The sequence below is a fragment of the Orbicella franksi genome, chromosome 4, assembly GCF_964199315.1.
Source record: "Orbicella franksi chromosome 4, jaOrbFran1.1, whole genome shotgun sequence".
Classification (NCBI taxonomy): domain Eukaryota; kingdom Metazoa; phylum Cnidaria; class Anthozoa; order Scleractinia; family Merulinidae; genus Orbicella; species Orbicella franksi.
In genome coordinates, this window is record NC_138148.1 from 22,235,692 (window position 1) to 22,261,582 (window position 25,891).

Sequence of the window (25,891 nt, forward strand, 5' to 3'; positions counted from 1 at the left end):
TTCACTTGAATTTGGCAAGTTCAGTGAGGACAATGGAAACGATTCAGAGAATGACAAGATATTACAGCCTCACAACTCCAGAACTAGAAGGCCATGTACAACATATTTGACCCACCACTCCTAAGGAGACTCTGCCTGATTCTATTGTTTAGTATTGATGATGCCCCTTGTAACGGGATGAGGGGGTCGGTCACTCATTTTTGTGTTAGGATTTAAAGGGTGGGCTACAATTTTTGTGTTAACTAGAAAGGGTGGGCCACTAAAACGGTGTCTGCCAGAAATTAGATTTTTCTGGCTCACACCCTTCTGTACTTTATGTCTGCCCCTTAGCTAGAAGTATATTGTCTTAGTGTATTGTCAAGCATTCCACATAGCGACCAACATGACTAACCATATAAAAAGGGCATGACATGATAAATAGTTCCCACGAGTTATTGTTCACAAGTAAGTTCAGGTAGTTCAAACCTCTTTTGTGAACTGCTTTAAACTTACACGATACTCAGTTTATTTCATTATTAAAATCAAAGGAGACCTATGGCCAAACTCATGGATTTGGTAATCTAGAGATGAAACATGTTGGCGAGCTTGCAATTACTGGTGTATTATTAAAGGCTGTTAAAACAAACCGGGTTCGTACCATGCAAGGTGGCACTTTTCTCACAAAGCGTAGGCTTTTATTGCACACATATTACAGACATGTGTCCAGAATAGCTAAGGTGGCAAAACTGCAGCTGAACATGGAGTGGTAAAGGCTAAGGATTCTTGGGTCATAGAGGACACTGCTGTCCAAACAGTCATAGAGTGCACCCCTCTCCCCCTTCCTCCCACACTCAGATCTTGATGTTGATGTTTGTCTGCCTGCTGGGAAAATTTGCATGTATTTAAGTCATACGAGCTTACACACGTTTTTCACTGTATTTCATTCAAGGCTATAGGTAAGGTTTCTTATGAGACAGCACTTCTTTTCCAATGTGAAACCACTTGCCTCTATATATTGCATGTAAAATACATCAAAATAAGTAGCCTCTTTAGCAAGCATTTTCATTGTTGATCCATAAAACGCCATCAATAAAACCTGGAACATGGAACATCCCGGAACATCGCATAATTATAACAATTATGAGAAAAATATGTAAATTAAATTTTCAAAAATAAAATAAACAAAAATAAACTGGTATCCAAAAAATCTGTCGACCCATAAATATGTGTTCCAACAAGTTCACAGGGGTTTTCTTTCCTTTAGTTATCTTTTCAATCAAGAAGAAAAAGCGTAAACAAAAGACAGGGTAAAAATCATTTGAGCTTATCAACATCAAGTATTTGGGAATTTCTTTCCAAGTTTATGTGCATTTCACATCCCACTTAGAGTTCAGATCAGTGTACTAAAATAAACACGACAAGTATAGAGAACACAACTTTAATCTAAACTGAACTCAATGTTGATTGAACATGGACAACTCAACATGAAAAACTTGATACAAACTGCAAAGCTGTGAGTGAAAGTGCTGCTTGAGTGAGCACTGGATCTCACAGGAGATCTATAATCAGCCAAACGCGAGAAGCAAAGCGATAATAAGTCAAAGACCACTGCAGGGCTGACACAACGTCACATATTTAAAACAATATTTTGGCTGGCCTCAGGTTTAGATGTTACTAATAAATTACAAAAATTAAATTACAATATTATATTATGGTGCCGATGTTTGTCCTGTTTTCAATAGCTGTTTTGTTCATTGAAAATTGTTCCCTTCCCTCATACAAGTTCATTAAGGTCGACGAATAAGACACATTCTCATCTCCTGGTAATGACCTTTAACGCCTGGATGAGTCAAAGGCTTATGAAATTCAGCATTCAAGTTGGCTATAGTACTAATTCAAACATTCGAACTCCACTTCAATTTAGCAAAACACCTAGTGGTTGTGTAAAAGCTACAAAATCATCAATTTGGGCTGCAAACCTAGTACCGACTGCAGGGTTATTTTTCCAACATGGCTTAAGGCTCGGTTACCATTTCAATATGGTGTCTGGCTTCGTTACTATTTAACGTCTCGTCCGGGTCGACTAATTACGAACAGTGTCTACACCTGAGTGAGTGACACATTTGCATATCAGAGTCCCCGCAACAAACACATTTCTACGCTTCGCGTATCCACGCATTTAAAAATGCGAAATTTTAAGAAGGCTAGAATTAAGGAAATTTGGATTTAAAATGTTTTGCACTAACTTGTCAATTGATTTGCATACTTCATAAGCACTCGCAAATTTCAGCTGATGATACTAGACCTAGAGGAATTCCAAGCTTGAATTAGACTTGCAGTAGATCATACTGGTGATCACTGGCAAGAGGATATTTCCAAAGGTCTAAGCTGTTAATAGACAGGATGTAGATTAATTTTTGATCTTTAATTTTTTATAACAAATACATTGAGTGTCATTTGAGCTGAGTATGTTACATACATTTTCAAAATTTTCAGCGAGATGCATCGCATGTTTGAACATGACACTTGGCATGGTAAATGTTTAACATGGATATTTTCAAGCAGGAAAGTAAAATAATTGAAAAGTGAGGTACAAGATGCATTTTTAAACAAGACCTACAGTTTGCCACCATTTTTAACACATGTCAGAGGTGTTTTTAAAATGGTTTGCAAAACCACTATCTTAACATATCTGAGATTAGTTTAAAGCAAAGAGTAAATTGGAGTGGTTCCACATTTGTGTGAAGTTTGAAGTCAATTAAATTTATTTTAAGACTTAAGCAGCGTTTCGTCCTTGCAATTTCATTACACAAAAAAGTGCACTTTGACTGTGCTTTCAAATTTTCACATATTTTTAAGGAGTAAAAATTCACTAACTTTAAATACAGTTTTCAGAAAAAGGTCACCTAGGGGTTTCTTTGGGCAAAATATGATTGATTTGCCAAATTGGTCATAGACCGGCCTTTCTCAATCCCAACAGTCAGCCATTCTTAAGGCCCAGACCCCAAAAATGACACCCACTGGATGGAAAAAAACAAAAACTAAGAATGACTTTAATGGGTTTACTTTATTTTGTTTCTGTAACATGAGAAGTTAAGGACGTTCGCACTAATTGTTTCTGCACATCCTTACTGCGCATGTAAATTCATACGGCACATCATGCATGAGACCATGCAGAGTGATAAAATGCTTTGCCTGGATTTAATGATCTTGGACAACCAGTAACCCAAATTTTTCTTCTGATGGATCATTTTCTCCACCGATTTTCTATGTTTAGCCAAAAAATGAAAAAATCTATTGACTAGAGGTTTGAATTTTTGGCCAAATGCACCATCGAATTCCTTTCTTTTTAGCTCTTCATTTATCTGTACTATGTTTTCAAATGCCGTTTGAAGGGTTAAGTTTTGTGAAAATGTTGGTAACATTTGGAATTATTTATGCAACAGACCCACTTCTACAAAATAGGACTAAGATCGTTTGCTTCCCTTGACTCACCTTCAATTTTTTTTAGCTATAAACCCCTGTAGACCATGCTGAATTATGTGTGCCAATTTTTCAAAATCAGGGTAGTTTTCCACACGCTTTATCTCTGAAATGAAGTTTGCATTTCTGACACAAGTAACTCACTACCTGACTGCAGCAGAAGTTTAAAAAAATCTATCAAATGGAAAATTTTCACGTGAATATCCTTAGGAGTCAAGCATATAATTTCTTTTCCATTTTGCTGGGCATTATTTTAGGCACTGCAATTTTCTGATACAATTTGCGTACCTTATCTAAGGATCACATTGGGAACACAATGCCGAGAGGGACAAAAATGATACCCTATTTAGGGATCAAGAACCTCAAAAACAGACCCTATCCTCAGCACATACTTACTCATAGCGTATAAATGGAAGTAGCCCCAGCAACATATTTGCATGGATATGAAATTTCTTAAGAGTACATGTAGGAGGGGCTAAGTGGAAAAATCATGCAAACAGAGAGTATCATAAAATCCTTGAAGCAGAAAATCTAGTACAGCTGAAGGGTCTAGTTAATTTTTTCCCTTTTTACTACTAAAATCAAGTTAGTCAGTTGACGTGGTTGACTACATGTGCACTGAAAATATTTTGTTTGTACCCTTTTTAGACCATAAATCACAAATGAATTTTCTACAAATGAAAAAGTAGGCAAAATGGTAATTAGACACTTATGACATGTAACCCCCTAAAGAGCAAATTCCCAGTCTGAAATTCCCAGTCCTGCAAAAGTAATGAGAGCGAAATGGCAACAGTCATTCATTATCCGCCTGGTTATAGCAGAAAACGGTGTTTTTGCTTCCATACATTTAGCTCTGACAGAGAAAATTTGCCATCTAAATGGCCGCCATCTTGTTTGGAACATTTCCCATACCTACCATATATAGCTTTCAGAAACCACACAATGTGTTTGAAAGTTATATTTATAAATTGACCAGACATGTTTCAAATGAAACATCCATTATGATTTTTTAGGGCACACATTCTGCAATGGTTTCCAAAAACACCACAATTTTCTATGGAAGGCCAATTACTATCCTCAGTACATTTATTTTCAATACATATCTATAGTAACCTCATACCATAACTGTCTTGCAGATCTTCAACAATAAACTGCAGGCTTTCAGGGCAGCACTTGAAAAACTTTGGAAGACAATGCTGAAAAATATGTTAGGTAGAAAATCTTATTGATTTGAAGAAGGCAATGTGATTTTTAATTGAATAAAAAGTGGACTAACAATTGCCAGTTTACGTTTGACATGTCATATTCCACAATAAAAATTACTCATCCTTCTAAGTTTTTAGATTCGTCAGATTAAAAAACATGTGAGAGTTAAGCATTTTATCAAGTTTTAACTTGTTCCTTTCGTAATACAGTATATTATAATAATATTATTTGGCACATATATGTAGCTCAAGTTGTCACATAGGTCAAAAGATAACTTACTTTTATTTTTGTTAATTACTCATGCGCAGTATGGCGCATGAGTTAAGGATTGGGCTCAATTTCTCTGTTTTGGTGTCACATTTGTGCATGCAAATTTATGCATGCATACATTTAGCACGGTCTTTGGAGCTCCGTCCACCATATTGGATTCTTCAAGAGAGTGCCATTTTTTTGCAAACGTTGTGCTTTTTCCCCAATTTGATGACAAGTCTCAAATTCATCAGGGTTTTGGAGATTCAAGGACATATTACGAAGAATCATTTACTAAGAATGTGCTCTGTATACTTAATCTTTTGGTCAAAAAATGCTGCCTGTTTGTGTAAATGGACGTGTTTAACAAAATGGGCAGGTAATAGGCCACGTTCGATATACTGTGGGCATTTGAAAGAGACCATTTCGGGTGTACAATGTTCCTCAGTGACGGAACCATACAATGGTAATACAGTGTCATAAAACTGCTGTTGATAAGAGGTGTTCAAGTCCCAGCTGCTCAGACAATTGGCGATGACGTTCTGGGAGCCTGCGATGTGATGTGCACTGATCTTGAAATCATCGCGATCTGCGTAAAGCCAGAGTTCGCGCAAGCAAGCTGGTGTGAAAGGAACACATGATTTCCTGAAGTTGAGAGCAAGCTCTGTACTCTTGTTATCAGTGAGTACTAGGATGCACTGACAAGGCAAAACAAAAAGCCCACAGTTTGATGCTGACAGTGACTGCATGGATTTCGAGGGTGTTGATATGCAGAGACTGTTTAGTGATGAAATGAGGGTAGGTGGCATAAAAAAAAAAACCCTCATAAAACCCGCCAGTTCCATGGAGGAGTTGCTGTTTATGAGTGAGCATGCGCAGTTTGTTTAGCAGGCGTTGCATAAAAATGTGGCCCGGACTGTTACAAGTGGAGACAAAAGCCAATTTGCCGATCAAGGATTGAAGCGTGGTTTTCGTTGCGCTAGAAGTATTCATCCAGGTGCCGACAAGCAGGGTAATACTGTCAAGTTTATCTTGGGGCAATTCAATAGACATTTTGACAGTGTCATAAACCAAACCGAGAAAGGGCATGCATGTGGAAGATACCCAGTCTTTGGACAGAGAAGATTTTAAGCCAAATCTTTGAAACAAGTTTCCTAGCTCAAGAAGGCAGTAGAAGCAGTTTTGTAATCCTTCTCCATGCCTCCGAAGTCATCAACATAATTAATACAGGCATAGTTAAGTTCTGAGTTACACATGTAAGCTATGGCTGTTGTCGTATGCTGACAGGTCATGGTTGCAGACCTCAGTTCAAATGGTAAAACAAGATCAAAATAGTAGTTGTCCCTCCATCTGTAACCAAGAAACGTGTAGTCTTTTGGGTCGACAGGGATTTGTCTATCAGCACGTTTTAGGTCTTTTTTGCACAAAAAAGAACCAGGGCCTTTGGACAAGATGATATTCACAAAGTCTGCTGATCGAGGTAGAGTCAAGTGAAAAGGAACGTTGAGGAAGGTATTTTTGGGTATGCCATCATTGACAGAACAACCAGGTGGAAAACTAAGGTCTAAAACAATGCGGTGTTTTGTTTCATCTTTGTCAACAGTTTGAACGAAATTTATGGCAGAGGAATGATTGGAATCGAAGAATGCAGGATCAGATGACAAACAGTTATTTCCTGGCCAACCACGAGCTAAGAATAAGACGACGTCGGAGTCATGATAATTGGTCAGACAGGCTTGCCAAGCAGGTAAATTCAGGCAGGATGGAACGACTATTCGGGTGCCAAAAGCATTTGGCTGGGTGTGTTTGCTGCAAATTACGTGTCTGATGACAGCGGAAATCGAATGAGAAGCGGAAAGATTAAGTTGCCCATGAGGCAGAGACTTGTCTGAAGGTGAAGCACAATCTGCTTGAATGGAGACAGAGGGAGAACTACACGATATATTTACAGATGATACAGGAGTGTTTGTATTAGTGGTAATTTGGTCAGATGATTGTAGTGAAGAAGGAAACTTGACATTGTCTGTATCTGCCTGGTGGCCTGGTCAGGCCGAGCTGGGACTTGCAACCAGTGATGCGTTTGTGGTTGCCGGTCAAGTAGGGCAGGAAGTGATTGTATGATCAGGCAATTTGCAATATGCACACACATGCTCAATGCCAACCTGGTGAGATTGGTTGGAGCAAGTGCCAGATCAGTACCATTCTTTACAATATGTTTTAGGTGTAAAACCTGGCGGACAAGCTGTGGACTGATTTTGTTGCTTGGTAGCTAAAGGCAAACAATCAGATTCTGTGATGTTAAACCGCTCGAGCTCCATGAAATCATCTCCTCAGGAAGCTAAACCAGCCTCGATTCGATCAAGAACTGCAGCATGAAATGACAGAACAGAAAGCCATTGAAACTTGGCTGCCAAACGCATCAATGCCATTAAATGGGTTGACATGACCTCTTGTTGCTCATCGCTGGCAACCGCATAATAATTAAATGACCATACACGAATTTGGCCAGAGACAGAACCTTAAATTTATTTTTTGCTAGGGCAAAAGAGACTTTTAAATGTGGCCATTCTTGGGGGGCCACTATTCTAACATTGTAATCAAACTGTCCCAAGGACTTACCACTGTTTAGACTTTCACAGACTGTTGATAACAACAGCACAGTTTCAGGTTTGACAAGTGCTGACTTGGTGTTGGCCTTGATTCGAGCTTCGAGCTCCAGTTTCTTAATCTTCAACTTTTGTTGCTCGATCTGGAGTGCAAGGAGTCGAAGGTCAGCGCTTTGTTTGCCACGGTTTGTGGGAGTGGGAAACTCGCTGAGAGTTCTTGCACGTGGCATTTCATCATGGCTGACAGCAGTCACATCTGGATCAACTTGTTCAGCATTTCCAACTCCTCAAAGCAAAGGAATGTCAAATTGAAAGCCTGAAAGTAAGGCCAGTGGCTTTTTTGATCTTCTCCCGGCTGCTGAAGTCATTGAAAAGTTGTAGAATGTACAATAAAAGGCGATGAAAACAGTTGAAAATAAAATTGGCAGAAACCCAAGCAACTGAACAAAACAATGAGACGCAGCATGCTAGGAAATGGCAAGTGACCAGAAAGGGACCAGAGGGGGGATTAATTATTGAATTCCTGTGAGGATTTCGGCCCATTGTTCAACACCAAAGATTGTTTCTCAGTTCTTGACATTGCCTCCACTTCTTTCCAACTTGAAATCAAGGAGGCATTACACATTGGTTGGGAAAACCTAATCATGTCTGTACTGTTGTTAGTAACCAGTGCCCCTCTATTGCAAAGACACCAATGCACGATGGCAAGGAAAAGACTTACCAATGGCCAGGTGTTGTTCTAACTAAATTGTGGTCAGTTAAATCTGTGTTGTTTAGCAGGCAATCCTGCCATCAAAGAACATTACTTTGGGGACGAGGATCAAAAGTACCCAGAGATAAATAACTACCAGTCAATAAACCAAAATCATAGACCATACAGAGCAAAACCACATCAGTTTGTTAAAAGAAAATACAAAATAGAGCTTTGTTGCGATGGCTTGCTTCATGTTTGTCTTTTTGTCACATTTTCTGCATACAATGAACACTATATCGAGGCTTCTCTAATCAAGTGAGTAATCTTGATTCTTTCTGATTTGCCAATTTGTTGCTTAGCAATGACGTCATTAGTTTTTACATGTGGACGTATCTAGATAGTGTTAGCGGCATATTCCCACCAGTAGTTCAAGTTTCAGTTATCGTGCACAGTACGTGTTTTTAAGTAAATTAAGTTTTAAGTTACCCTTAACTATTTAGAGTGCAAGTGGGAACCAATGTGTAAGTACAAACTATTTTCTATGCTTGTTTTTTAGTATAAGTTTCAAGTTTGGACGTTTTTTAACCTAAAGTACCTTTAGTCTTGGTTTTTTTATACAACAGCCTATTGTTCTGAGTCCAACACATGGCAGAACCTCAGTTTTCAGAGTTTTTATTTCATCTTGTTTTAGTGATAGATCTTTATAGTTTATACTCCCCCTAGCTTAGCTTTCTATTTAGCTTTCTATTTAGCAGTTTCCTATAAGAATCTCTGGTAATTCAGTTAAAAGTTCTTTCCTTGCTGGTAAATTCCCACATCGCTTTCAGTGGTGCTTTCGCAAGCACGTTTTTATCGCATCATGCAATTTTATTGCTTTCAAGATTTTAGAGTGTTATCATTTATTGTATTAGGACAGTTAAGAGTATGTATATCTGATTGGGATCACTGATGATTTTTAATTAGAGAAGTTTGACGGGAAGTATTGTCACATTGCAGTTATGATTGCAATGTTTGCTATTACTGTTTTGTGACTCTTGTCATCTTGTAATCTTCTATTATCTAGTAATTAGTTTATTCACTGCATTATATTTCAGTTTACGTTTGATTATCGTCAATTAAATCACCGTCAATCATTTATGATGATTTTTAATTAGAGAAGTTTGACGGGAAGTATTGTCACATCACAGTTATGATTGCAATGTTTGCTATTACTGTTTTGTGACTCTTGTCATCTTGTAATCTTCTATTATCTAGTAATTAGTTTATTCACTGCATTATATTTCAGTTTACGTTTGATTATCGTCAATTAAATCACCGTCAATCACAGCTGATTTGCCTTGATCTCTGGCTTTATTCGATTAGTAAAGCATCTCCCACACACGCTAGTCTCATCACGACAAGTTGTCTGGCAAGTGACAATTCAGCCTTTCAACAGTCACCATGAGCCTGACGTTACACTACATGTTTACTGTGATTATGGAAGTATAACGTAAAATCTCATGTTAAAGCCCCCCGGTTATAAGTCCCCTGGATATAAGCCCCTACCCCAAAATAAGCCTATCTTATGTATAAGTGCCTTACTTCTGCATTTCTTAAAAAAAAATAGATTTTTTTAATTAAAAGTTATGGGCATAAAAAAGTGCCTGTGGAGTTTAGAACAATAATTATAACAATACTAAAGAAAGAAACAAACGTTCATGCATATATAACAATGTTATGAGTTCTCTTCCACTGCTCATTTCCAACACAACTATTCCAATTATTCCACAGCTGTTCCAGTTGCATTAGTGTTTTATAGATGTTTTTGAAATAAATTCTCCATTTATTGTGACACACAATAAACGTATTACTAATGTAATTGCTCAGTTTCTCAGATACGTTTTAAACTGTTGTTCTGAAACATTTTTTTACTCTGCTTATATGCCTCCTCTGGTTATAAGCCCTCCATTTATAAGTCCACCAAAAAGCCCTTATGAAGTTATATAAGCCCAGGGCTTTAACATATTTTTCTACAGTATCAGGAGAGAAAGATATAACTGAAAGATTTCACCTTTTTACAGATACAGAGAGTGCTTAAGTGTCACATGTCACACATCTCAAAGTTTCACGCAACATTCGGTTGGAAATGATCCCAAAGAAGTTTTTTTAGGTTCACCCCCCTCCTCCTGCCTGGATTTCTATAGTCTTTGGCCCCTCTCCCGAGAGAATTTCCAGAAACCGATTTGTCGGGGAAGTGTGAATTTTTTCTGGAACAACCGAATTCCATTCCCTTATTGTGCATGGGAAAAAGAGTACTTGTGGTAACTGGTTCATGAATGTGACTTGCTTGGATTCCTATAGAAGTTTTGGCTTACCACTTTTGAACTCTTTGCAGATGGCAAAGGCCTAATAATCAACAAAGACAACACAAACAACAGACAATGAAGACGTGCTCTTCTTCTTCACCTAGCTGGCCCAGATGTAAAAGAAATATTTTCTATGCTCCTGAACACCAGTGATCTGAAGGACTACAAAATGTGCCATCAATGCTTTAAATGCCTATTTCATTTCACAAGTTGGCATAACATACACATGAAAATCGTTTAGACAACTATCCTAAGTGTCTGAAGAAACAGTGAAGCAGTTTGCCACAAGATTAAGATGTGCAACAAAGGATGGTGGCTACAGAGATGATATACTGTAAACACCTGTGGATAAGCCACACCTCGAGTTTGGCAACTCAAATTTTGGAAAAAATTTTTTGGAAAGAAAGTCTTGAGAAAGATGCTTTACATGTACATTTCTTGATTAATTCAATGTAAACCCACATAAAGTTGCTACATTAAAAACAGAGAATACTTCAAACTGAAACTCTTACCTATAATCTTAGTTCTACAATATATAGTATGGACATGATGTCTACTGACTTTGAAATACGTTTGATCTTTCTCTAGTAATTTTGAAGTAGTATTTTTTTTTCATTCCCATCAGTTTTTCAACAGACTTTTACATACAACAACAAGAACTCTTTCATTTGTTTGTTTGTTGTTTGTTTTAACTGAGTTCATATCTTCCCGTGAGGAGTGAAATGATGTGAAGTATATATGAAATAATTCATATATACTTCCCATCATTTCCACTCCTCATGGGAAGATATGAACTCAATTAATTGACCTCGCTCCCAATGTGTGGCTTCATAGCTCAGTTGGTAGAGCATCGCACCAGTATTTGCAGAAGTCACGGGTTCAAATCCCATTGAATCCCTGATTTTTTTCAGGCTTCTTCTTTTCAATTGCTTAAATTGGAAAATTTACTGCGATGATCATTCTTCTCTTTGTTTATAGCACATTGTCCAGATGTTCTTGCAGATAAGCCACATCCCTGATTTTTAAGGAAAGTTTTGAGTAGAAAGGTGTGGCTTATATGCAAAACACACCATGCAAAGGAAGAAACATGAGGTGCCAAACATGCCAATTTTGTATGACGACATAATTGATCATCACAGTTATACACACAATTTAAGCAGTTATGAAATTAAAGCCTGAAAAAGAAGCTTGTCAAAGAATTGGCAGCTGTAATAGCTAAGCCCATTGCTAAGATTCTGAATGCCTCTGTAGATCAAGGATGCTACCCTATAGAGTAAACCTACAACCTATAGTTTAAGCAGTAATTATATTGTCTCTACCTGATCCAAAAACAACAACTTACAACCTGCATTCCCTTTCATATTTAGCTGCTAAATTATGAAACTCTCTTCCGAACTCACTTAGAACCTCTACTTTTTCGGATTTTAAGTAAAAGATACTACAATATGACTCTTTTCAGTAGCATTGTTAAACTTGTCTCTAGTTTTATTATGTACAAGTTTAGCTCTTTCATTATTTTTAGCATAATTTATTCATTGCATAAGTATTGTATTTTGTTATATTGTTCTTAAAAATATTTGCTAATTTCAGCTACCTAAAATTCGAGAGGAAATAAAGTACATGCATGTATGTCTGTCTGTATGTATGTATACATTTGCAATAATGCAAGAACACAGCAATGGCCACAAGTTGGTTTAAATTAATTTTTTTCAGTTACAATGTAAATTTCTGTTGTTTAGAATGTAATTGTTCCATGTAAGAACATTACAATATCAATCTATCACTCTCATTTTAATTAACCTTGTCAATTTCACGTTTTCAGTCCTTTTGATTTTTCAGCACCAGTGTATTTTAGTAATTCATGTCCATGTTGTTATTTTAGTAATTAATATCATATGCACCTTGTATTTATGTCACATCAAACAATCTAATTTACATTTGAACCTGAAGATGGATGAAGGTTATCTAAAACAAGTCTTTTAAACTTGAAACAATGTGGTTTTATACGAAGCATATTTATTGAATGGTTAGGGTTTCTATTTCTGATTTTATGATAGTACAGACCAGCAAAAAAATACACCAGTGATTTAGGAACACTCCGAAAGGCTCCTTTCTCAGTTATTTGTCAGCTGATAATAGAAAACATCTGGCATCAAAAGCCTGATGCTGTCAGAAGTGGCAAAAGTTCTCTGAACGCCAGTTTTGGTCTGTTAGGAGTCTGTGGGTTGAATTAATATCAAACTGACCTGAGCCAAGTGTTCTCTAATCAGTCTGCACCCATGACGAAGATGATAAAGCAGTGGAACTATCCAGGTCTAAATACAGAAATTAAAACACAAAGGAGAGAACAACTTTAATTCAACACAATTAATATTGATAATATTTATGTATTGCTTTGCAAATGAACATATGAAAGATCATACATTTGAACCACACAGAGATAAAATTAAAGACATGAATGATCATAGCAGTTATGAACAAAACTTAACCAGAATAACAAATAGAGAGAACAGAGCTTATTCTCATAAATTGAGGCTTGAATGGGATATGAACCTATGACCACTGCTGTACCAGTGCAGTGCTCTACCAGTTGAGCTGTAGTAATATATAGATTTACCCATAAAAAGCTGCGCTTCTCGACCGGGTTCTTCAAAGCCTGATTAAGCTAACCCAGGATAAGAGAGAATTTTAAATTGAGTTTTCTAACTTTGTGGTGAGGTTTTCTGTTTGTATTGTTTGGCCTGACTTTGAACAATCTCAAACTACACAAAACGTAAGCAGCAAAAAGCATTTTTATGAAAGTAAAATTCATACTTCAGTAAAATTTCAATCCTGAGTTAGCGTTAATCGGCTTCCGAACAACCCAGCCCTGACTGCAACATGTAAACCTGGCTTGAGCCTGCGATTCAATCGAAAACCTGGTCAGCGGTCAACTTCAAAAAGACAATTGACCTCAATAAGCTACAAACTTGAGCCCGTGACATGGTCACATGATACTGGTCAGTGGATACCTTGTTTTGACATGTGTCAATTAACCATGACATGTCCAGTATCAAAGATGTATGCTGTAAATCAAGGCTGCATTTGCTATAGCTGGAGTATGGCCGCAATGTTGCGCGACTCCTTCATCATCGTCGTGCATACATGCCCACGAGCAACACCGCTAGCCATGATAACCATGAGAAAATCAATTCGTGTTTATAAAGCACGATAACATGTGAGAGAATACCATAACTCCCTTAGATGCAGAAGTTAAGGTTTTGAAAGACAAAACCAATGAAATGGAAAAGTTCCCCAGGTACTCAACCAAAATATGGAATTCTATGATGAAGACATATCTGATCTGAAACTACATTTCAGGAAAGTCCAAAACAAAGTCTTTGAACTGAAGAAACAGATTTTGTACATGGAAACTTATTTTAGGAGAGAAAATGTTAAAGTTTTTGGCTTACCAGAAGAACTGAGCACCTCAAATGGTGGTGACAGAATCCACGATGGTGCACAGCTTCCAACAGAAGACTCCAAAAAAAATTATTTACAACTTTTTAGAAGAACACCTCAAGATCGACCAGTCCCACAACAAAATAGATTTTCAAAGAGTACATCATCTAGGAAAACCCAACAAAGGTGCAAGACCACCTCCAATTATTGCAAGACTTTTGGGTTATGGTGATAACAACTGGTGATGGATGAAGCTTGGATATATCTTAAGAGCACTGACTTCCATATTTAAGACGATATCCCCAAGCCACTGTATGACTCACAGAAAGGACAACTGACGAAACTTCAGGGAACAAGAGAAAAAAGCAACACCACCTTTGTCAGCAAAGCTTGTCCAGACAAATAGTTTCTCAATAGTGAATAATGTTACACCTGGTGAAACAGTGTAACAGTATCCTTTCTAATTTCTTGGTCCTTTCATGATGTTAACTTAAAGTGACATTTACATCAACTAATGTATTTGCAATTACCACCGAAGGAGCTCTAGAGACGTAAAGCCAACTATCTCAAGCTCAAGTTAGGATCGGAAAGCTAATCCCTGGCAAAGGTTGTTTTTATTATTTTTTGTCTGTCAGTATGTGTATCTGTGTCTGTGTTCTATCCTATTCTACAACTTTGCCATTATTTTCATCCTGCCTTGGGCATACGGTTTACAACATTTTTCAGCTAGTGTATAATTGCTCCCCTGGCACATTAAACAAGAAAATCCACCACCCCTTTTTTTTATTTCACAAAAAAAAACGCAAGGTGACGATATAACAGTCTGCTCCCTAAATGTAAGAGGTTTGTTTAATAATCAAAACAGAACAGAAACTTTTCTTTAGTTGAAAAAATTCTCTATTTATTTCTTACAAGAAGTGCATAGCACTAGAGAAACAGAAGTCTATTTGCAATCCAAACAGGGTACGCAACATTTTTACGAGCATTGGCCATTGTTCCACTTCTTACATCATAACCTTTGCCATTTAAATTTCGCATAAGGCGTCCACCATCAGCTAATACCCTTGTAACTTCGACTGGAGAAGATGCTGGCCAGAAACCGATTTGACCATCAGCGCATTGTCTAATGTGCTGAAGAAGCCATAGTCTAGAGGAATGTGTGGAGTTCATGAAGCAGAGTGCACAAGAGTGAATAGCCTTCTTGAGATCAAAGGGGGTTTGCTTTGGCTGCCTTGAGAAGGGAGACTTATCAAGGTCTTGTAGAGCGAGGCTCAAGTGCAAGATATGCAAAAAAATGCCAAATCCCATCCTACGCCTAGAGTCCTAGCTATATTATAAAACTAATAGTAATATAGATAGGACCTTCTGCACACTCTGATTGGTCAAAAACCCATATGTTTTATCAAGGTATAAAACAGAAAAGGCATGTTTTACTGTTTTTCGCCATGTAACTGTTACATGTCATGCGTCATGCGGGTTACATTTACCCATTACACCTTTTGGTCATGGTCCAATAACCATGTGCTCAACTGGTCTGCCATCTTGATGAACATTAAACAATTCATATACGTTCATGAGATGTGTGAGGACTTCTTGAATCTTATTACATAGTGTCAGAAGTCAAGAACCCAAAGCTTCTACAATTCAGCCTGGCCTCTCATGACTGATTATATTCAGACTTGTTCTATAAATGCTTCGAACTCGCCATCTCTCCCTCATCAATCGACTCATCGCGGTTTGGACTATTTTCCAAACTCACTGATCTACTCCTCTCACCGCTCTTCGATTGACACATCGTTGTTTGGGACTCTTTTCTCCTCCGACATCATGGGTAAGGATTGACCTGAGTTTGACGCCAGCTCAGAGAATCGTCGTCAAGCTTTCAAATTCTTCATTGCAAACTTCAGGGATTATTGCATCATGGAAGAATACATCAACCCCTCTAAAGATGTGGATAGCGACAACTACTGGATACAAACCAAACGACCTAAGGTTATGGTGGCTCTTTGAAGAGCTTTCCCTCAGGCGGAATGGGACATACTAACCACAACCATCGACTCCCAAAATCGCCAATGGAGATAAACAACCTCCTGCCAAATGGTTAGCTTAACTCTCCGGCCACTATCTTGGCGAGGAACCCATCATCCAATGCACTCATAATTTTCTTTGCATTTTAAAACAGGACCCAGGGATGAGTATTCAGCAGTGGCATACTGTAGTGCGACTAGAGTACCACAAATGTAACTTTCCTTCAGCAGTCGACGACAGGCTACAGAGAGACATTTTTGTAATTGGGCTAAATGACACCTTCAAGCATTTTCGCAGCGACCTCGTCTCACGGGAGAACCTGGCTTCTCTGACCTTTGAACAAGTCATCAATAAGGCTCAGGACTTTGAGGCTGGCCTCAAAACCGAATCAGCCATCACTAAACAACAGCTTAAGGAATCAGCCCACCAGCTTACACCCAGCATAGTAAATGAGGAAACAACTGATGCAGCTCACAAGGTCACACCCAATGCCATCAAGTCCAGAACTCTTCACCGTCCCTTCAAACAACATGGTCTCCCTGCTTCACAGTCTCATGCTTCTCCTACCTGCTTGTGGTGCAGTCGCACACCACACACTGCTCGTCGTGACTGCCCAGCAGCTAACGATACTTGCCATCGTTGCGGCAAAAGAGGCCACTGGCAACAAGTTTGGCGAGCATTCACTGCTAATACAGTGTACCAGGCAGACACAGGCTTTCAGTCAAGCACCGCTTATGTCATCACTCACGATGTAGCGTAGGTTCAGTCTGCACCCAAGGGTATCTTTGTGGATCTGGATCTTAGCCCAACTCCCTTGCCAGCAGCAACTTGCCACATGCGATTTCAAGTGGACTCTGGGTGTTTATGTAACACTATACACGTCACAGATCTACAAAAAATGTCTCCTGTCAAAGTTGAACCTTCCAGTGTTCATCTCCTTGGCTACTCCAAATCCATCATCCCAACTAGAGGTCAAACCACATTGCATTGTACTTGCCAAGGTAAAATCTATGAGGTACTGGTTCAAGTTATAACTGCACAAAGCTACTATGCACCCTTCCTGGGTCTCGCTGATAGTACTTGCATGGGTATCCTGAATTATGATGCTGACACTGTAAATCAACTCCATGTCACCTCCACACCTTCTTCACCTCCTCTTGGTGAGTTGACTTTTGATTCTATTAAAGTTAACTATCCCCATTTATTTGAGGGGCTGGGTGAACTGGGAGAACCTTACTCACTGACACTCAATCCTACTATTAAGCCCATCCAAGCTGTGCCCCATCGCTACGGTGCACCAAAGTTACCCATCATCAAAGAGACACTGGACAAACGGATCAACAGGGGTCAACTAGTCAGAGTCAATGAACCCACATCCTGGATATCAAACATGGTGGTACGTGAACACCCACCATCAGCAACTAAGCCTGCCAAAGTTCACATTTGTTTAGACCCTTCCCAGACTATAAACAAAGCTATTCTTAGACCAGTATACCCCATCCCCACTCTGGAGGAGAACCTTCATCATTTTCATCAGGCTAGGATTTTCTCAACTTTTGATATTAAAGATGCTTTTCAAACAATTAAGCTGACAGAGGAGTCCTCTAAGTTGACTACTATGCACACACCCTGGGGGCGTTACCGCTGGACTCGACTTCCCTTCGGCATCAGTTCAGCTCCTGAGGAGTTCCAACGTCACATTCATGATGTTCTCTGTGGCTTGGCAGGAGTTGTCAACATTGCCAATGACATCATTGTCATAGGTCAGGGCACATCACTAAGAGAGGCCACCCATGATCATGACCGCACAGTAATTAAGCTCCTGGACCACCTCTCTCAGCATCACCTAAAGCTCAATCCCGACAAAGTCAAGTTAAAGACCTACTCTGTGCTCTTCATGGGTCACACCCTCACGCCTGAAGGACTAAAGCCCAGTAATGAGATTGTCAATGCAGTCCTGAACATGCCTCAACCTCGTGACAAAGCAACCACACGGCGTTTCCTGGGCACAATCACTTATTTATCGAAGTTCTGCCCTCGCCTCAGTGAGGTGGTACGTCCTCTCCACATTGATCAGAAATTCCTGTGGGCTGACCAACACACAGAAGCTCTCCGACAAGCAAAAGAGTTAGTGTCTCAAGCTCCATGTCTCCATTATTTTGATGTCAGAGCCCCAGTGGTACTTCAAGTTGACGCCTCTGAAAATGGCCTCGGTGTTGCACTTCTTCAACCAGCCACTCATCCCTTAAACTCCTCTGATACCTTGTGGCAACCTGTAGCCTACAGTTCAAGTTCTCTCAGTCCAACAGAACAATGATATGCTCAAATTGAAAAAGAAACTCTAGCTATCGTTCATGCATTCCACAAGTTTGACAAACTTCTCTTTGGCAAATCTGATGTGGTCCTCCATAGTGATCACAGGCCTCTGGAGACCATTTTCAAGCGCCCTCTGGCTTCTGCTCCACACTGTCTTCAAAGCATGATGCTTTCTCTTCAACACTACACATTCTGCGTTGAGTACCACAAGGGGTCAACACTCCACATTGCTGACACTCTCTCTCGAGCCCCTCTACCCACCACCACCCACAAGCAAGTGCATGACGAAGTGGTCTATCGAGTTGAATTTGAAACAGACACCCCTCAACTTTCTGCATTTTAAGATGCCACGCTTCAAGAGCTAAGAAGAGTGGCCGTCACAGATCCTGAACAAATCGCTCTGCAATCTCTCATTGAGGCTGGCTGGCCCAACAACAAAGCTGCGGTTCCTGAACTAGCACGCCCATACTGGGCCATCCGTCATGAACTCACCTCACATGATGGGCTCCTGTTTAAACAAAATCGTGTCATTATCCCCTCTTCTGCTTGCCCGACCATACTCCACAAGCTGCACGCTGCTCACTGTGGCTCCGAGTTCACCAATTGACACGCTCGGAGTTGTGTCTTCTGGCCAGGGATCAACAGCCAGGTTTCAGACATGTGCCAGAACTGTGTCATTTGTGCACAATATAAGCAACAACACCCTTGAGAACCCCTCCAACCTTACCATGTACCAACCTTACCTTGGGAACTGGTTTCACAATACTTATTTGAGCTCAATGGCATACCATATCTGGTAACAGTTGATCACTACAGTGACTTTTATGAAATTGACCGCCTCCCATCTATTCAATCAACAGCTGTAGTGAAAGCCACCAAGCAACACTTTGGCTGACATGGAATTCCACACACGTTACTAACAGATAACAGAGCCCAATACACCTTGGACTTGTTCAAAGAATTTGCTCAAACATACAAGTTCAATCACATCATGTCATCTCCATACTGGTCGCAATCCAATGGTCGTGCTGAAGCAGCTGTGAAGTCTGCCAAACACATTCTCTGCACAGCTAAAGATGTAGACTTGGCTCTCTTGTCAGTATGCAACACTCCCCCTTCAGGTCACACCTCTCCGCAGCAATTTGCTTCAGCTGTCGGTTACATTGGAACCATCCAAGTTTCAACGTGACATAGTAGTAACCGAACATTTGCATTGCAAATTACAAAAAGCAAAAAAAGCAAGCCTATGACAAACATGCAGGACAACTCCTTCAAGACTTCCCACCCGGAAGCTACGTCTATGCTAAGCCTCCCCCTAATTCACCTTCAAAGGCCTGGATCTCTGGACAGATCATCGGCTCTGTGGGCCCTAGATCTTACTTTATCAAAACTGGCTCCAGACAAATCAGGCAAAACCGTGTTCAAGTGCAACTGGCACCTCCCTCAAGTACCATTGCCTCACCAAATCAGACTAATACCACTCCACTCCTTCCTGACAAACTCCGACCCAACCCGTTGAACCCACGTCCATCATATGTTCCATCTGCAGTTTCCACAGCATCACTGAATGATGGGCCTTCAAATGCCACTTCCTTGACCCCAGTGGTTCCACCTGAGCCAAGTTCTGAAGCGCCTTCATCACTCTGTTCCCTCACCCCACCGCCTGCATCCCCCTCTCCAATCCCCCGTGCTTCTCCTGTCACCCAGTCCACCAGCACCTCAAACAGTTACTCTTAGTGGTCGAGTCGTTCGATGACCTGCCCGTTATGCTGACTGAGCATTGACAAAGAATTTTCATTGCAGGTGAAGAACACTACCTGTTGTTGTAAGTGTGGGTGTTACTGTCAGTGGAACTGGACGCTGCTGTCAAGTTGGAGAAGGTCTTGGACATTAATGACCCTTTGTGATCAGACCATTTGGAACTGTCTTGGACATTAATGACATTTTAATTTTTGTTTGTTGTTTTTATTTTCCTTGTTCTTGTTATCGTTCTTGTTATGGTTGTTAGCATTTTTGTGATCAGCAAGCAACATTGATTTAAAAAAAAAGAAGAAAGCATGTTACATGTCACGCGTCACGCGGGTTACATTTACCCATGACACCTTTTGGTCATGGTCCAATAACCATGTGCTCAACTGATCCACCATCTTGATGAACATTAAGTAATTCATATACGTTCATGAAATGTGTGAGAACTTCTTGAATCTTATTACATAACCTCTATATCATAAAGCAAATGAAGAAGCCTAAGCCATGTATTACACTGTGATAAACACTACAGACATTTGAGAACACTCGAGAAATGTAGAAAACACTCGCCTGCGGCTCATGTTTTCTACATTTCCCTTGTGTTCTCAAATGTTCCTCTTTTTTATCACAATTTAATACACGGCTTAGGCTTCTTTATTTGTTAATTAATATGCTATCCCTGAGCTAGTTCAATAAAGTGATTCAAATAATGTTTTTTATTATTGATGATCATACAAAATCACAATCAATTCCTTTTGATGATTTGACAGGTCTTCCTAAGCTCCACTTGCTAAGCATGTTAAGAAAAGTGTTTCATACTCATTGAACATAAGAGCTGTACTAGAAGAAAAGCCACTAAGAAGAAACAATAACAGCCACGATATCTTCAATCAATTGACCAGCCCTTCACACAAACATACTGAGCTAGTTGTGAAATATATGCACCAAAAAGCGTTCACAAGTTAAGAATGTGTGATTTACCGCCATTTTTCCCACAAAAAAAACACAGAAATATTGTGAATTTTAATTTCCATTTACAGAGTAAAACTCAAGTGTGAATGGCACAGATTATACCAAATAACAACTAGCTGGTGGAAAGTGTTATTCAGCATATCTAAATTACCAGCAGGACTTGAAAAAGGAACCTATCCACTCGTCTGAGACAAGTGCATTTTCCTCTTGGGCAAGTAACTTTCTCTGCTCACTTGCCCCACGGGCTTTAGCCCAGGCAAGCCAACCGCCGACTAAATATTTTGAGAACAATTTTGAAACAAAGAGCAAATTAATTAAGGTACATGGGCAATAAAAACTTGACAAAAATTGTAGCGTTGTTTTGTTGACTGCGTGACGCATGTTCCTGTTCAGAAGTGGTCACCCAGCATGTGATCAAAATCTGCCCTGATCAAATTTCTTTCCACATTTAAAAATAGCTGTGTTCGCAGGAAAGTGCTGTGAAGGCACTGTGCAATTCTTTGTGAACATTTTCCAGTTTCACAGTACAAAACCAAACTAGACATCAAAGTACCAAAGATGCAGAAACTGTACATGTAGTGTTTCACAGTCAGTGAAACATCCAGATTTAACCAAAATAAGTGGACGCAATACAGATTCAACTCAACACTTGACCATGTGCTTTTAATCACAACCATAATTTATTTCGGCCGTACACAATTACCTCATTGATACTACAGTATGCGTGCATTGTCTCATGCTCAAAGGTAAAATTATCACATGCTGAAGTTCAGTCAAGTGGAACAAAGTTCGTTGCATATGAAACTCAAAGATGTACTGCAAATTTGTTCTATCTCATGATGGGTTCTGGAATTAAACGTTTCATTTTATTTTAGTCTCAATTTATGTGGGTTAAAATGGTAGAACTTATTTCACAAGTGAATTCATAATGCTCAGAGCATTTTTTTTTCGGTCCAGATGATAGTCCACTCAACCACTCGATTCTAGTTGCCAGACTGACAACTTCCATTTCAAGTCAGTTGCCAGCTCCAAATTCTAGTCGCCATGGTGACTAAAATGGTCGCAACTTGGAGGGTTGTAAGACATTAACACTAACCCTGAGCTAAAGTTGAAATTGTACACCACGCATGGAAATACAGAGATACCAGTACAGAAGGTCAATGGTTTGGTGGTTGAGCACTTCAATTAGAAAGTAAAGACAGAGCTTCCCAAGGCATACTCGCAGGACAGTGTCCTGTCAAGAAGAAACCAGATCTCATGCTCTTAGACAGCAAGCACGTGGCCACACCTTCAGCAAATAGAGATTAAGATCCCTCTTTACCAAGAACATTTAGAAGTAGGCATTCTGATTGGATGCAACTGCCCCTGAGCTATCAAGCCATGTGAGGTGATTAATGGAAAGGGAGATGCCCATACACCATTAGAACACTACTGGGATGGGGAATCATTGGCCCAGTCACCCCAGTCAAAGAACTGCTGAACGATGCTGAGAATGAGGATATAACTTGTTGCAGAAACTTCACTCAAGAGATTGGACTGGCCAAACATATCGACAGGAAGTTTGTTATAGATACACAAATGAAGGAGGTCATGAACACCTATCAAGTGAGAGGAATGCTCGAGTAAGATTACTCTGAAAGATACACTGGAGACCAGGCCCTCTCCCAGGGATGATGGACATTATGCAATGCCCCTACCATTGAAAGAGCCAAACACTAAGTTGCCAAACAATCGAGATATAGCCTTCCATCACTTAAAACAGCCCAAGAGGAGATTTGCGTCAGATGAGAAGTACCAAAATGATTATGTAGCCTTCATGAACACCATTATCCAAAGAGGCTATGCTGAGAAAGTATCTAAAGTGAATGAAGACGAAAATGAAAATAATCAGCAAGTATGGTATATTCCTCATCACAGGGTTTACCACCTAAGAAGCCAAACAAGATGAGAGTGGTGTTTGATTGCTCAGCTGTATTTAAAGGGGAATCCCTGAACAAGCATCTGCCAGGACCTGACATAACCAACAACTTGACAGGTGTTCTATGCAGATTTTGCCAGGAAGCTGTGGTTCTCATGTGCAACATAGAAGAAATGTTCCATCAAGTGAAGGTCAGAGCGAGGCATGGAGAGACTTGTTGAGCTTTCTATGGTGGGAGAATGGAGACACATCCAGCCAACCAGGAGAATAATGAATGATAGTCCACCTATTTGGAGCTACGTCCTCCCCAGGCAGCTCAAACTTCACCCTCAAGTCAACTGCAAACGACATTGAAAGGGAGATCAGTTCTGCAGCAGCTACCTTCCTTTGAGAGGATTTCTATGTCGATGATGGTCTTGTCGGTGCCATCTGTTATATCATGTGTTCTATTACATGAAGTAGGACGCTCCAATAACTGCTATATCGTGTGTTGTTTATATCAAGTAGGATCTTGCTAAATATTCCATATGTTCTATGTAGTTGTGGTTCTTCTACTGTTATCGGGGTTGGTTTTAACACCATCAGTAGACAAAGCTGTACCGCTGATTAAGGATGCAAAGGAGGTGTGCAAGAGAGTAGGATTTAGGCTGCATGCGTTTACCTCCAACAGCAAAGAAGTTATCAACAGTGTACCCTTAGAAGACAGAACGGAGGAAATCAAGAATAAAGATCTAGATCAAGATGTTCTCCCAAGATAGGGTGCTTGGGATTAAGTGGTGCAGTGAGCTCCATCGTCGATGCTCTGGGCTTTGTGGCCATTTTGTGGCCGCAGACAACAAGGTGGTGGTGCTTGGTTACATAGCTAACAAGTCATGAGGGTTCCATGTCTGCATAGCCAATTGCGTCCAGGAGATTCAAGACAAAACCTTGCTGAAGCAATGGAGATATGTTGAAACAAAGTCCGACCCAGCAGAGGACGCATCATGTGGTCTTTGTGCTCAGGATATCTCAAATTCTAAATGGATTTTGGGACCCAAGTTCTTCTGGAAAAAGGAAAACCAGTGGCCAGAAGCTACGGGTGGTGAGGAGACAATTGCTGATAAACCCTCAGAACAAGATCCTGAAGTAAAAACAGTTGTTGCCATGGAAACAACATCTGTCCCATAAGTATCATTGGCAGATCACATCAAATACTTTTCAAAGTGGTTCAACTCACAGAAACCTGTCGCTCTCTAAGCAAGAATTTTGAAACTTTGAATGGAAGAAAGAAATCAGCCCTTGTTGTGGCAAAGGCCCAAAGTCACAGCAGAAGAAACAAGGATGTAACTCAGCTCCCTCTAACAGTGAAGGAGCTGCAGCACGCAGCAACTTTTGCGATCAAAGCTACTCAAGCCACAACATTTAAGGATGAAATTAAGTTACCATCAAGGGCCAAAGTGAAAGATTTCCAAGGAAGATCCACACCAAGAAATGCCACTTCACTGCAGAAACTCAACTTGTTCCTAGATCAGGATGGCATTGTGCGCGTGGGTGTCCAAATATGGTGAGTGGACCTGAAGGATGAGACCAAGTCGGTGATCTTATTACCAAGAGATGGCCATATCATGAAACTGCTGGTCCAGCACTTCCATGAAGTATGTCTGCATCAAGGAAGAATGACAACCCTCAATGAAATAAGATCAAATGGTTACTGGATTATTGGTGGCACCTCTTCATTCTCTTGTCACATTCTAAGCTGTGTAAGGTCTCATAAGATTTGAGGTTCTACTCAATCACAGAAGATGTTAGACTTGCCAAAGGACAGACTCCACCAAACGCCACTATTCACATACTGCGCCTTGGACTATTTTTAGCCTTGGATTGTTAAAGAAAAAAGAAAGGAGCAAGGCACCAAAAAAATGGGTTTCTACAGGCAGTTTTTTTGGTTTTTGCAAATTTATGCCTTTTACCACTGCAAAAAAAAGTGGTCTTACAGATTTCCCTGAAGAACGAGCTCCGACTAAAGTAAATTTCACCGAAGGAAAGGCAAGAAAATTTACTGTCAGTTTTGCTTTTTGTACTCATGTTGATGTCATAAAATATCAAAAAACACTGACATTTTCCTTCGAGTGCACACAGATTACTTGAGCTTTCATCCTCAGCGTGCAAGCAATCATAAAACTCTAGAGAGCCACCCTAAAAGCAAGAATTCCACCACCACTGGGAACCATAATTGTCTGTGATCCAAAATATCTCTAAGCTACCAAAATCATGCATAAGTCCATACTTTGAACTAAAATAATAGAAGTGTTACAGAAATTACACACCACTTAAAAAACAATTGTGTCAAATTCCTACATAAAGGTGGTAAACAAACCTCCATCCATCCTTTAATATCTTTCTCAGCAACTGAGATTTCTTGTTTATGAGAACTTGCCATTTTCTCTATAAATTCCATTACCTGAAGTTAAAAAAAGTTTGAAATACAAGATTGTGAGTATTAACCAGATGCTAACTCCATGCCTCCACTAACAATAATAATAATGACAAATAACAAAAATAACAATAATAATACTAATACTAATAATAACAATCTAATTACAATAACAACCTTCCCAATATCCCTTGCAGCTACAAAATTTGTGTGTCAAGTAACTTTGTCAGTTTGAACTTTGGGATGGTGCTACATTTTATGAAATTATCACTTGCTATGAAATCTCTATTTTCTGCACACTTAATGTGATGATGCCATCAGTCAAGCGACTTCAGTCGAACCTCTCACAAGCGACCACCAAAAATATCAAGCCCAGTTGGTCACTTATGGGAGGTGATCACTTATGACATCTTAGACCATATTGGGTCAAAATTTTGCCTCACCACAAGGTAACTGCGGAGACTTACCCAATGTTTTAAAAACAATGTTACT

At 39.6% G+C, this 25,891-nt stretch overlaps 1 protein-coding gene across 7 annotated transcripts in view; it reads right to left on the reverse strand.

The window, feature by feature from the left end:
• Nucleotides 1–25,891, reverse strand: part of LOC145484906 (tRNA (32-2'-O)-methyltransferase regulator THADA-like) — a 656,511-nt gene that overhangs the window by 460,013 nt on the left and 170,607 nt on the right. For all 7 annotated transcript variants that reach the window (XR_014049105.1, XM_081463530.1, XM_081463528.1 and 4 more), the window contains 3 exons: nucleotides 25,343–25,426; nucleotides 12,809–12,877; nucleotides 4,583–4,658 (listed from right to left, as the gene is read on the reverse strand). Coding sequence is in view for 6 of the 7 variants with exons in the window: in XM_081463530.1 (XP_081319656.1) it covers nucleotides 4,583–4,658; nucleotides 12,809–12,877; nucleotides 25,343–25,426 (229 nt within the window). In the remaining variant the exon portion in view is untranslated. The remainder of the gene's footprint in view (nucleotides 1–4,582; nucleotides 4,659–12,808; nucleotides 12,878–25,342; nucleotides 25,427–25,891) is intronic.